General features: G+C 43.9%; 2 protein-coding genes across 4 annotated transcripts in view; one reads left to right on the top strand and one right to left on the bottom strand.

Annotated features, from left to right (window-relative positions):
- Positions 1 to 1,209: 1,209 nt before the first annotated feature.
- Positions 1,210 to 11,289, bottom strand: CPOX (coproporphyrinogen oxidase). Its single transcript, XM_067301466.1, has 7 exons — positions 10,824 to 11,289; positions 10,353 to 10,493; positions 9,477 to 9,587; positions 8,282 to 8,423; positions 5,696 to 5,914; positions 3,752 to 3,856; positions 1,210 to 1,774 (listed from the first exon to the last, which is right to left on the bottom strand). The coding sequence occupies exons 1-7, from the start codon at positions 11,287 to 11,289 to the stop codon at positions 1,687 to 1,689; spliced, it is 1,272 nt and encodes a 423-aa protein (XP_067157567.1). The 3' UTR covers positions 1,210 to 1,686.
- Positions 11,290 to 11,832: 543 nt separating this feature from the next.
- Positions 11,833 to 13,598, top strand: part of ST3GAL6 (ST3 beta-galactoside alpha-2,3-sialyltransferase 6) — a 76,503-nt gene continuing 74,737 nt past the window's right edge. For 2 of the 3 annotated variants that reach the window (XM_067301441.1, XM_013950086.2), the window contains exon 1: positions 13,012 to 13,164. The gene's annotated coding sequence lies outside the window, so the exon portion shown is untranslated. Of the gene's footprint in view, positions 11,996 to 13,011; positions 13,165 to 13,598 lie in introns of those variants that run through there. The other variant, XM_013950087.2, reaches the window with a different exon arrangement.

The following is a 13,598-nucleotide window of genomic DNA, read 5'->3' as shown; positions in this document are numbered from 1 at the left end:
CTACAACTGATACTCCCCTAAATATAGAGCAGGTTTGTTTTTATTGCTGCAGACTAAGCTGCAGGAAAGTGGGCTGAAAACAGTATTCTCACAAAGCTGCAATCATGTAACTGAACTGGGTTTAAAAATTACATTTTTACTCATGCTACAACCACCTCATGTTTACATGAGACGTTCAGATATCAGCACAGACTGCATATATGGTACTGGTAAATCTGTCACTTCCATTATTTCTGAAGCACTGCTGATACATATAAGGCTATGCTAACAGTAAAATGCTACTTAGTTTCAGCAAAAGAAACAGAATCTGGTCTGGATTTAAGCATTCACAAATAATGATTTGAGCATTGCTTCTGCGCAAGTATGTGGAATACAGTATGTCATGCCTTTCCTCTTTTTTCAGTTTTTGCCATCACACTGTATTATCTTGATCAGATAGTAAAGGATGTCTCATGTCAGATAAACAGTAAACATAGACAAACTGGCAAGACAGCCCCAGGAATAAACCTAGATGCCCTGTTCTGCCCCAGCAGTAACATCCAGCAGTCCTACTCCCACCTGCTCGTCCCTGTATAAAGACTGAAACAGCTGCAAGTAGGGGGTTATAACTCCAACCTTGTCTCCCTCTGCTCATAAAGGCAGTCATTTACAGTTCAACAATAAATGCCCACTCTTGACCATTCAGGTATACATAATGCATACTGCCCTAACAGTGCTCTCCCAGGTGAGGGAGAAGAGGAAGGGGAGACAGCCTCATCTCCCACACTAGCTGATGGATCACAATCAGCTGCAGCTGAACCAATTTCCCCTTCAGAAGGCAGCCCTTATTTCAGTCCAATATGGTGAAAAAGCATGTTCAAGCAAAGACTCACTACATTTGAGAGGACTTTTGCAGTATAAATATTGATAAGACACTGTAATAACATGCTTCCCTGATAGATAAAATGATGTGAAACACAGCTTAACATTTTTGTCTGTGTAATTTATGCCTCTGAATTCCACTTTCCTAGGTATATTTGCACAATGGACTATACCCAAGACAAAGCAACCAGTGTAACTTCTCCAGAAAGATTAAAAATAAGAAGCCCTAGTAGTTTCTCTGCCCCCTTTTTTTTCCCTTGCAAGTCAGTGTGGATGATATCAAAATATACTTAGAAAATTGTGAAAAAGGTGGTACTTAATTGAAAGTAGATTCTAAGGAGGCTTAAATCATATGAAATACACCCTTTATTCTTAAAAAATATATATTTCCAAATCATCCTATCTTTTTCCAAGTATAAGCAGTGCCATTCAGCACATATTTTGGAAAAAGCGCTTTTTCTTCGGTGCAGAAAATGCTTTCATTTCACATGAGAACACTTCACAGTAGTTCATCATTTTGCAGACAGATCAGTTGAGGAAGTTCTTGGAACATGCACACTAGTCCTGTGAGCGTATCACCAGTCCTTCACAAGGCAACATCGACAGGGGGCAATAACAACATGAGCTCTTCAACCGGCTCTTAAAGAATTACTTCACATATTTGCAAGTTATGACAAGTCTACAGCATTGTTAAGGCACCAGATAAGGGTATAAACAGCTTTCTTAAAATGCCACGCAATGGCAGTTTGAGTGAGCTGGTTTGTGGTGTTCTTATTCTTTTTTAATGGCTAAGTATAAGTAATCCCGTCTTCTTCATGATATGCATCAGTGCACCCAGTCTTTGGGATTGCGCAGGACTTCCAGGATTTCTGCTTCTCTTGAATTTTCTGGCGGGGTGTGCATGTATTCCCACCTGCAGGGAGAGGGGAGACAATCACTTAGACTGCCTGGCTGGCTGCCACCTGTCCCACATCGGGCTGTGTTTGGATTTGAGTTGCCTTTTCTGAGGATGCCAAAGTTACATAGTTGATGCTCACGCATCAGGTGACAGATATGCCTACAAATCATTAAATTCAATAAAACCAAAACCAAATAATAACACTTGAGAGACAGGAGAAACGTTAACTTGATCTTTATCCCAACTTCTGGAAAGACTGAAAGAACAAAGAAAAAAGAATAATGTCCCTCACCCCTTAATCCATACAGGTTTCACTGCAGAGATGATTTAACTCTTGTTTTTGGACACACTAGTATCATGAGGAAGATGAGTCAAAAAGGAACCTAGACAAAAGATAGACCACAAGACCTGAGAGAAATTGCCAGCTTCAAATTCTGTCACTTCACCCTGACAGAGTATTTTCAGCTGCCTAGGACAGTTTCTTCCAGAAGCTGGACTGGAAGCACTACCAGTCCATGTTCATTCTTGGTTTTAAAAATAAAGGTGATGAGAGACCACTGTTTATTGAAAAGGCAGGCAAGAGGCATGATACAGAGGAAGAGAGCATCAGCTGTCAGGGAGGGATGGGTATAACTTCATCCTTTTCTCTCCCCTGCCCCTGCCCCAGAAGAACATATTCATGCTGTGAAGTGAGTTATTTATGTTAATGAAAGCAGGTAAGACCATCCCAGCAATGAAATCAGGAAGTAGGACCATGCTACACCAACTTGTCAGGAACATGTCTGGTGTTGGCAGCAGGATGAAGCTACATGCCAAGAACAGCACTGTCCTCATGGTTAAACAGTAGCAGGCAAAGGTCAATTTTCCTAGTGGAGGGAGGCCACTAGTAGGAGTCTCAGAGTGCATGATAGGTGCTGTGCTATTCAGCATATCTAAAAGCAACCTGGAAAGGGGAAAAAGCAGTAAGTGACAGAGTTGCTGTGCTACAAGATTAAGCAAGGTCATTTACAAAATAGAAGAGACAGTCAAGAAAGTTAATATCAAACCAGGCAACCGTGCAGTAAAGTGGTAGGTGAAATTCACTTTTGAACTAAAGTGATGCACATAGAGAAAGAAGTTATATACACAGTGACAGACTGAGTTAACTCTTATTGCCAGAAAAGATCTTGGCATCATAACAGTTCTGTGAAAAGGCCAGCTCAATGCTTGTCACTAGTGGAAAACAGCAAACAGCATATTAGGAATTATGAAAGGACTAATGAACAAAAACATCATTATGCCACTGTATGAGTCAGCAGCACACCTGCATCTTGCATATGCCTATGTAGCTTTTGTTGTCTGTTCCTCATCACCAGTTCAGAAAGGACACGTAAAATGCAAGCCTAGAGATAAGTCGCAAATATGATCAAAGGTATGGAACAGCTATTGTACAAGGACTAAATAGTGGGACTTGTCAGCCTGAAAAATGGACTATGAAGAACAACAGAATCCTGTAAAATACAAACTGTTATGGAGACAACGAACAGGAAGAAGAGCTGGTTACTCACTGAACAGTCAAATGAAATCATCAAGTGCAAATAGAAAATAAAGAGGCACTTTTTCATACAGTGGACAGGTTACTGAGGAACACCTTGCCACAGGCTTGTCAGGCCTGTCAGAAGTTCACATGGTTTCAAAGAGCTACTAAACAAAACCTTTTTTTCTTTTTTTTGGGGGGGGGGGCAGAATATCTCAAGATGTATTGAGCACAACAAAAAAAAAAAAAAAAAAAATCACTTTTTGCCAGAAAATAATCGAGGCCACACATTATTGGCAGTTGGGTGAGTGTACCAGACCGGAGAAGCACCTGCATATATTTGGCTTGTTCTTTTATTAGGCATAAACTAACCACTGTTAAGAGACTGGACACCAAGACAAACCTTTGATTTAATCCTATGAAGTATTTTAATAAGAACAGTGCCTGCCTGCAACTCCGTGTAACTATGCCCTTACCTTGCAGTCAGCGGCAGAGACATAAGAATGCTTTCAATTCTTGATCCTGGTGTTGCTAGGCCAAACTTTGTACCTCTGTCATAAACCAAGTTGAACTCCACATACCTATGGGGAGTAAAGAGATATAATACAAGAACAAGTTTATTATCAGAAATTGCTTGCACCTTCTTCAACTAGAAAATAGCAAATAAAAACAGCCTGTCTTTCTGCCTTGTTCGGTCACAGAATGAACATTGCTTTGGGGCCAACTGTTCTCTAGCATCTTCTGTGTAGGAAAGAAAATGTGACCTCATCACTCCACACAGCATAGGAAGTAGTGGCCCTGACTACTTGTTTCACAACTCTTTTAAAGAGGGCAGGTTTCTAACAGACAAGAACGGACAAACCATTCATGAAGAGCATTGTGCAAGGTGCTGTGCTAGCTTACTTCTCCCAGGCCTCAAGTCTGCTAGTAAACTTGATGCCATCAAATTTAGCTTGGTTATGCTAGTGCTCTTTTGTGTGGTTGTGGCAGACATAAAGAGAGTCTTAAAGTAACTGGAAATGACCATGTGAAAAACTCTCCTGCACAGTTCTGCAGGCTGAAGGTCCTTCTGGAAGACAAATCAGAAGCAAGATCAGAGCAAGTTTTTCAGTTTCTTGGGGGGGGGCCTGGAAAGCAGCAGAAGTCACACAGCTTCATAGTGCTGTCTGGGACCTGTAAGTCCCAGAGCAGAGGGAATGCAAAGGTGGTTTTCTGCCCCCAGCACCAGAACAGAGCAATGGCAATTCAGCAGGCGTAATCTAAACAGCCAGTGCTGTTTAACAGAGGTACAGGAAAGGAGGAGCTCTTTATCTACTTGCAGAAATGGGGAGCTCTCCCTATCCCAATGACCTGAAAAGATACACAGAGAAATAAGCAGGCTGAGGTGGTCCTGGCTGCAACTTAAAGGAACCTATTCCCCCTTATATAACCTTACCAAGTTTGTTACAACCCATCCACAGACTGGATCCTGCAAAGCCCAACAGTCTCAGGCACAGTCCAGTAACTGCTGCAGGACAGTGATCTAAACTTGAATGTTCATTCTCTCTCTATGCCCCTTTCACAGGTTCACTCAGTTTCTCTGCAGAAAAGGCAGAAACTAAAGATTCCCCATTTCTGCGCAAAGTACATGTTGATTCTCATTTCTCCATGCACTCACACCATCACAGGATACAGAGTCAAAGAGAGGAGTGCAATTGTTTTATCTACCAATGTAGTTAAGCTTTTAAGTGCTAACAGTTATTCATATTAATAAGCAACCTCTAAAGTCTTTAAACTTACAGTGACTTCAGACTATGTCAGGAAAAACAAAACCCCTCTATGCCTTTAAAAGACTTCACTGTGTACTCATTTCAACACCAAGAAAAAGATCACAGAGAGTAAATACGTACTTAACAAGCTGAAAGCAACCCTAGATGCAGTTATTCCATGACTTTCTGGGGTTTAGCTTTAGTTCTGAATAGGAAGCATGACTCCCTCACCCTTACTGACACCTTCATGCTCCTCATGTGATCATGGGACTGAAGGAGAGTGCAGGATTCAGTACACCACAAACACACATGCACCCCTATGCCTGCTACACAACGTAGCAGCTTCTCCCAGCTTTTGAAGGAGTCAGAGAGGAGCTGTGGCATTTTGTAAGAGTTGCTTGTGCTGCGACATAGGATAGTGGGGAATATTGACAAGGCTGTACCTTCTTTGCACCCTCCCTGGCAATCTAGCATTGGACATCAAAAGCAGTTCTGTACACAATAATATTGCAATTCTTTGGCAAACTTATTCATGCAAACTTAATCTACATCATGACACGATATAAAATGCACGTCAAGTCATAAATCCTGCAACCATGAATAACTAGTTCAATTCTTTCCTCTCCAGTTTTGTTCACCTCCCATGCATCATTTTGCTCCTTAAGTACTCACCTCCCCCTGCGAAGCTGCTGCCATAGCTTTTCTTCTGGCGTGAAGGGGTCATGGCAGTGCTTCTTCACAATGGGAATGTAGCAAGGCACAATGGCTTTGGCACAACTCTGCACAAACTGGAATACCTCCTCTTTGGAGGGAGAGTCCAGGTCATCGAAGAATATGCCTCCAATCCCTCTTCGCTCACCACGGTGCTTGATATAGAAGTAGTCATCGCACCTAGAAGAAGCGGCAGACAATTATGAATTTGATACACAACATTCAAAGAAACAAACAGAACTCCAAACAGCTACACAGCATAGGATGCCACTAGTGAAATATTGATGAAAAGTCAGTTCCCTACAGTGTGCTGGATGCCCCATTTTTCCACTGACTGCTGAGAGCCAGGAGTGTACGGGACCACCCAAAACGCAGTCCTGCATTCACTTACAGTAAAGCTCTGATTAGATGGTTGATGCAGAGCTACATATCGCTGCATAGTTAATGAACACATCACCCAAACACCATGGCTGATTCTGAAATAGATACTTCCACACAGAGTATTTCAATCCACATCCTCTATCTACAAGGAGGAAGTTCAAAATTTCACCTTAAGAGCTCTTTCTAGACTTTGTTCACAGAGTTGCACACAAATCCCAAATTATTTGTACAGTTTTTGGGAGAACATGAAATAGATTTGTAAGAGAATCTCTTTATCCTTTTTGCCATTTTGGTGAAAGAATTTATTTTATTTTTTCCATCAAAACTAAATAAAGCTATAAACCCAGGACCAAATTAAAAAGCCACCACCACTTAAGGGAAAAAAAATGTGGCAGCCTTCTCTGGAAGCAGGCTTTTTAATAGTTAATCCTGAAAGATGGAGACATTCTACTAGCGGCTGTTCATGGCTCATTTTCAAGTTTGTGAGAGAGTCAAGTGCAGTTTATGAGAGGAGGGAATTAATTTTATATTTATTGGGAGAAAAGTGTGTAGGTGTGCAACTACTGTAAATTAGCCGATTCATTGCATCCATTCCCTCTCTGACTTGCTGGGGCAGCCATGCCCTGCCCTGCAAGCGGGGGAAGGAACAAAGGGAAAGTAGTGGGTAAAACCCACCAACAGCAAGGAAACCCTGCCTTTGTTTAGTACTAGCCTTCCATACATGTATCCATCCACAATCACACCTCTCAAGTAATATAAATGGTGTAACTATACAGCAGGAGAGGTGGAGACATTACAGATAATGTAAGTTATTTTTTTATTCACTGGGAGAATTAACTTTTTATTTTATGGCCACAGGAAGAGTTAGGGAAAAAAAACTGAGTCAGAAATGCAATAGAAAACAAACCTGACCCAAAAGTTTTAAAGCTCCATCAGGAAGACAGCATGGCAAATGCAACAAGAGCTTCTCTGTTTTGAGAAAGGTGGGAACAGGGGCAACTCTATATAGGCACAGCAGAGATTCACACTACTCTGGCAGTGAAAACAGCGTGCCCCTACACAGCTGCTGCTTACAGCAAACACTTCAGCTGGGATTGAAAAAACTGCCTTTGTCCATGGGGTACAATGTAGTCCTCCCATGAGCTGCCCTCAGATTAAGAACAGAAGTCCTTCTCTCCAACTAAAAAAAAAGGCAGTTGGCTTTGACAGCTTACTGCTCTGCAAAGGGATTCGCAACAACCCAACCATTAAGGCAGGCCCTCAGAATTACCATGCAAAAATTCCTCAAAGAGCGAGACTGTAGATAACATGTGCTTCTCTGCTAACAGTTCACACCCAAGCTATACCACCCACTTTATCTCCTGTCCTCAGACAAGACCTGGTAGCTTACAGAAGAGTAATGCTCCTTCTAAGATACCATAGCTTGTAGCAGATAGGATATCAGCCATAGAGCAGCAAGCATCCAGCTAACAATGAAAGATTTCATCAGCTGCATCTCTCAACTCAAGAAGAACATACAAAGTCTATATCCTTAGAGAATATGTTGTTGAACTTTCAGTGAATGTGTCACTGGAAAAAAAAAAAAAAAAAGGGACAGCTCCATCAAAATTATGGCACTTCTACAGTAAGGACAAGCTCCTTTACTTACCTGGCAAAAAAAGTAACATCAGACTAAAGGCAGAGGAACTGGAGTGGGATTTTCAAAACTGCAGTGCTGGTCCAACAGTTCACCCTAAAGTCATGTGCATTTACCATGAGTTCAGTGTGAGCAGAATTTAGTGCAAGTCCATGGGCTTCTAGGTCAAAAATCTTGTCCTAGTTTGACACCAGGGGCTAAAAGGAATTTTTAGGTCACCTGGTGAGGTCTGTGTCAGAGATAAGGGCTTACAATATCTTGTAGAGTCAGCTTATTTTTTATTCAGGCTATGGATGTAGGATCCTAGTTTTCAGCCCTCTGGTTTTAAAAACTCAGGCTTTTGTAAATAACAAATTGCTGTAGAATATGTTTTGTCCCAGTACTTATCTGCTGGTTTTTATTAGGATCTCCTGATACTTATCAAAAGGCAGACTAGAAACTAGTGTCCCTAGAATACACTTAACTGGAACTATCCAATACCACCTTCTGCTCCCACAAAAAACAACCCAAGTGCATCTCTCCCCACATACCATTTCTTGTACTTGGGATACAGCTTTGGATCATGCTTATCACAAGCTTCTTTCAGAGTCTTGTGAAAGTGTACAGCATCCTCTTTGTTCAAGTAAGTCGGAGTGAGGTCAGTTCCACCACCAAACCACCATTGTTTAGTCCCTATAGGAGAGGCACAAGCAACACTTATTTATTAGCTTCCAAACAGAAATACATTGCTAGTGGTTCACCAAGAAAACTAACAACTATTTTCACAATATAAAGCCGTTACTCAGTTTGTATCCACTCCCTCATGAAGTCCTGAAAAATTCTAGTTCAAGGTAGTGTGATGACCAGTGACCCCAAGAAGATATGAAACACATTTCAAAGCAGTGAAACTTGTCCAATATTTTTGGATTGGTTGCTCTGACTACCAGATGCTATAGGAGGCCAATTTCACAAGATGCGGGGCTGACAACACCTACTGTCACACCACTCATTGCTTACACAAGGAAAGAAAACCACAACTTCCTGGTTACTTCCAGAATCCACAAACATTTTATTGCGTGCCAAAGAAAGGAAACATCATTATTAAATCAAGGGGAAGTAATTAACTGGAAATGGTCCATAATGCTCTGATAAAAGAATTCAAAGAAAAACCTCTTTGAGCTTCTGTTTGAACCACTGGTGCATGTACTGCCATAATATACAGATTGCCACTCAGTGTTAGACCACCTCACCTAAAATTCTGCTTCTGACAATAGCAAGTTGCAGAAACGTAGGAAAAAAAAACCAAACCATGATGCAATTAGAGAACAATGCTTCTCACAGCATGTGCTCCCAGCTTCAGGGACAGAGGCATATCCTGACCAGCATGTTTATCAGTCCTTGACAGACCTTTCTTCTATTAACTCACAGAATTGCTTCTCTGAATAGATGTTTTACATACACTTATAATCACCTTACAGTTTTACTTAAATCTGAAATCCCTATTGTACTTTGCAAAAAGTAAACTGCAAAAGCTTTTACTATAGGAGATGCAAGCATTGTAATCATTTTACAAATGCATAAACAGAGGCCCAAAGATTAAGAGATCCAGTACCACAAAACAAGTTATTAGTACAGCTGGGAAAAAAACTGGACTGGTTCTCAACCTCTTACTGTAACAATGCATTCATGCTTCCTTCATACAAAGTCATACATTTCATACAAATTTCACTGAATTACAATTCCTACCATCTGCTTCCTCAATTTCAAAGTATCTGTAGTTGAAATGCACAGTTGGAACATGAGGATTCTTTGGATGGATAACAGAACTTACACCCATAGCACAAAAAGGCAGTTTCCCTAGAGAAAAAGATGATCATAAAGTTATTTGAAGAGTCTCACTATTTATCCCCAGCTTCCAAGCTACTGTTCTACTATTTGAAAGTTTCTCATGTTGTGTCACATAGTTATCAATCCAAGTACAATTTACTCCCATGCACAAATGTTTTAATGCATCTCAGAAAAAAATAAATACATTTTTATACTGGGCCTAAAATGCAGCAAAAAAAAAAAAAAGCACACATTAGATGAAGACCACTTAAAATGTGAAGCACTTCTAAGCTTTCCACCCCACTCTGCCCTCAGAATTACCTTTTTACTTTACAGCTGTCAATTCAAGTCAGAATAACAATAAATCCTCTTTAGTCTTCAGGCCTTTTTGTTTTTCTCCCTCCACCTTTTTAGTGAGTAATTCACGTGCCATTTCACTGTTGAACTACAATGCCATTATTAAAAAAATGACCTGTGGCTGCACTACGCTGCTTAAAGCAGCAAGAGAGAGGGAGAAACATTCTGATACCAGTTTTTTAGGGATGTGAAAGTCCCTGTGAAATGCTTAATAGTTAGAAACCACATTATAAATGAAATCTTCCCTCCTTGAGATTGCAATACTTTTATAAGTACTTTATACTTTTATAAGTACATTATAAGTACTTTATACTTTTATAAGTTTGGCCTTTATGTTTTGCTTGAGCGCAAAGGCCTTGTTCTGCTTTCAAACCATCCCTAAGACAATAAGTTAATAAACGTGTTACAGTTCCCTAGCTCCTCTGCAAGTCTTCTTACCATCTTTGTCCTTCAGAGTTTTCCTGCTTTTCATCTGTTGCGCAGCCTCTCCAGAAAGGTGCCCGAACACCACGGACACGTTGACACCTGCCTTCTCAAAGATGTGGCCATCCTGGAGCACACAGCTGATGCCACCACCACCTGCCAACACAAGTGCCCCGCGCCAGGGTTACCTCCGTGCCCCCAAACCACCCTCCCCCTCTGCATCTGCCGGTGTGCCCCGCGCCAGTGGGGTTACCCTGTCCCGCTGCCACCAAAGCGCCCTGTGAGGCAGGTGTCTCCTCAAGGCGTGTTGTGTTACAGCACCATGTTACAGCAGACGCAGGCTGACGGCAAAGGGGCAGGAGAGATCCACGGGAGAAACGTGGATTTACTGAGCCTGACAGCAGCGCTGGTGGCCTCCTGCAAATGCCGGGGCAGGGCCCCCGGGCTGGCACCCCCGTCCCCCCGGGTCCCCCCCGGGTCCCCCACCTTCCTTCCTCTCCCAGGTGTTGACGGTGAAGGCGGCGCCGCGGTCCAGCGCCGCCAGGGCGCGGCACACCTCGGCCTGCGTCTCCATGATGAGCAGCTCCATGCGGCCCCGCATGTGGCGCCGCCGCCGCCACAGCTCCCGCGGCCCGCTCACCGGCGGCGCCATGAACCGCTGGCACAGCCGCCGCACCTCCTCCTCCTCCTCCGCCGCCGCCTCCTCCCCCGGCCCGCCCTCCCCCGCCGCCATCGCGGCCCCCCGCCGCCGCCACAGCCCCAGCCCCAGCCCCAGCCCCAGCCCGCCCAGCGCCCCCGCCGCCGCCGCCAGCGCCGACCGCCGCCGCCGCCGCCAGCCCGCCGCCCCCGACGGCGGCGCGGAGCCCATGGCGCGGCGGCCCGCGGCGGCGGCAGCGGCGAGGGCGGGCGGGCCCCGGGCAGCCCCACGGAGCAGCTGCGCGGCGGCCGCCATCTCGGGCACCAGCGCCGGGCTGCCGGCGGGGCGGGGCGGGGCGGGGCGGGACCGGGACCGGGACCGGGACCGGGGCGGGCAGGCGCGGGGCGGGGATGGGGCGGAGCCGGGGCGGGCAGAGGCGGAGCGGGGCCGGGGCGGGGGGAGATGGGGCGGGACCGGGACCGGGGCCGGGGACGCACGTTCGGGGGGTTCACGCCCGTGTACATACATACAGACCCGGCGTGTTTGTGTGTGTGTGTGTGTGTGTATGCATGCATGTAAATATATATGTGTGTGTGTGTGTATATACCCATACTTATTTATGTGTGTGTGGTTATGTGTATCTGTACCGGTACGGACAAGGGCCGGGGTGTTGCAGTGCCTCGGGGCGGCGCTGCCACCCCACCTGGGTCTCTGCGGGGAGCCAGGAGCTATAATCCTATTTATTGCCCCGGGTGCGAGCCGTGTGCCATCGCTGACGCACGGCAGCAGCTAAGCGGCGCAGAGACTTCATAACCCCCTTTGAGGTGGCCCACAGTGCTGTTTGGTTCATGAAGCCGGGCTCTAAGTATTTCTGGAGAGTGACCAGTACAGCGAGGCTCCTGTGCGCTGTGACAGTGCAAGCTGCACATGTGCAAGCCCCTAACCTGCAGTATCAAGTCTAACCGTTACCCTCTGGACATGGATTACAAGCCCGGGGTTCCAGTGCTCGGATCACAAAAAGGTGAAGAAATGAAATGGAAGCTAAGAAAAATTTTGCACTCCTCAAAAAACCGTGGAATTTGACATTTAAGCAAGTCAGTTATATTTTATTGGTGTAGATCCACAGAGTATAGTTTTCTTTTTTGTTCTTCCAATTTAAATTAATGAGCATGTTTCCTACTGATTTCAGCCAGCACATGCTTATGCTTTCTTCTTTCTCTCTAAAATTAAAGCACTGACTCATTCTAACAAAATGAGAATTCAGAGTAATAAGGAGATGGGTTAATATAGGGGCAAATGTTGAAAGGTACCAACTTAAAATTCCAATAGATTTCAGGGGTTATTTTTCTTGCAGCTGATGGTACCACATCCAGTACACTGATTATCTACTTTCTCAGCTGCCTTGAAGCCAGTGGGAAGCTATATCAATTGTGGGGCAGAACAAATAACCAACTAGAACAATGACAAAAGACTTTAGCAAACAAATAAAGCCACATTTTTTTCTCAAGCAAACACTTAAGTGACAGCACAACAGTGGATGATGGTACTGTACTGAACTGAGCTATGTGAGTTATCTTTCAAGCAGCAGATTTACTAATGCTATTTTTTAAATAAATTTATAATTATTTTCTAATAAGTGGAGACATTTATTAGATCTGACATTGATTGAGAGCCCACAACAGGGTTTGGCTGAGAAAAATAAAAGCTACCTCAAAACCCCAACCCTGCAGGGTTTGTACCCAGGTATGGGTCTTTCTTGGAAATGGTGGGTTCCTGTCATTTCAGGACTGTTTTACCTCTGTAGTACTCAAGAGCAGATCAACCTCAAGGGTGGTTTTCAGGGCTTCATTATCTGGCTCTTTTCATTAGAGAGTAATTTCATGGGGGTTGTGTAAAGCAATAATGTCCACTCGAAGGCTCAGTGCATTTCCTCATTTCTGATCTGATTCTGCTCTTTGGCAGCAGAGGATGCTGTGAAGCTGCAGAAACTCTGGCAGTATGAAGGGGAGATCTCTGATTTGGACTCTTTTCTGCCATCAGCTGGAGGGCAGGATCTTTCTGAGGCCTGTGGGAGGACAGGATGTGCCAGGAGACCTGAACCACTGGTGATAGGAGTGAGCACAGCATCTGTTGTTTCAAGGAGAGCTCTGTGGCTGAGTGAGAAGGGCACTACCATCCTTATGGGTTGGGGTAAGTCTGCTTAATTAGGCATGAAGCAGCTCTTCCCACATTTCTTTATCCTAGATTGCTGTGATAGCTCAGTTTCTTCTCAAGTTGCATCCATTAGATTTACCTAAACATTTTCATGATAAACAATGCACATTATGCCCACTTCCATGCTACTTATTGCAGTGAAGCTCTGTTCTTTTAGTGGGATTTAGACACTACTGTAATGCAAAGAATACGTAAGTGCTGAGACCAAAAGACATGTAAAATGCATTCATGTTGCTGAGCATTTCGTTATTTTTTCCACATTAGTTTGAGTGCAGACTCTGAATGATATTATCTTGTTCTCTGCACTGTATTGTTTCTGGACACCAATGGTAAATCTTTATGCTGCTAGCCTGGGGAACTTATTGCTAACTGAAGAAAGGGACAACCATACACTTCAGTGACAGTAATGT

Source organism: Apteryx mantelli, chromosome 1 (genome assembly GCF_036417845.1).
Source record: "Apteryx mantelli isolate bAptMan1 chromosome 1, bAptMan1.hap1, whole genome shotgun sequence".
Lineage (NCBI taxonomy): Eukaryota > Metazoa > Chordata > Aves > Apterygiformes > Apterygidae > Apteryx > Apteryx mantelli.
The sequence above is the reverse complement of the archived record's forward strand: the minus strand, read 5'-3'. Positions and strand labels throughout refer to the sequence as shown.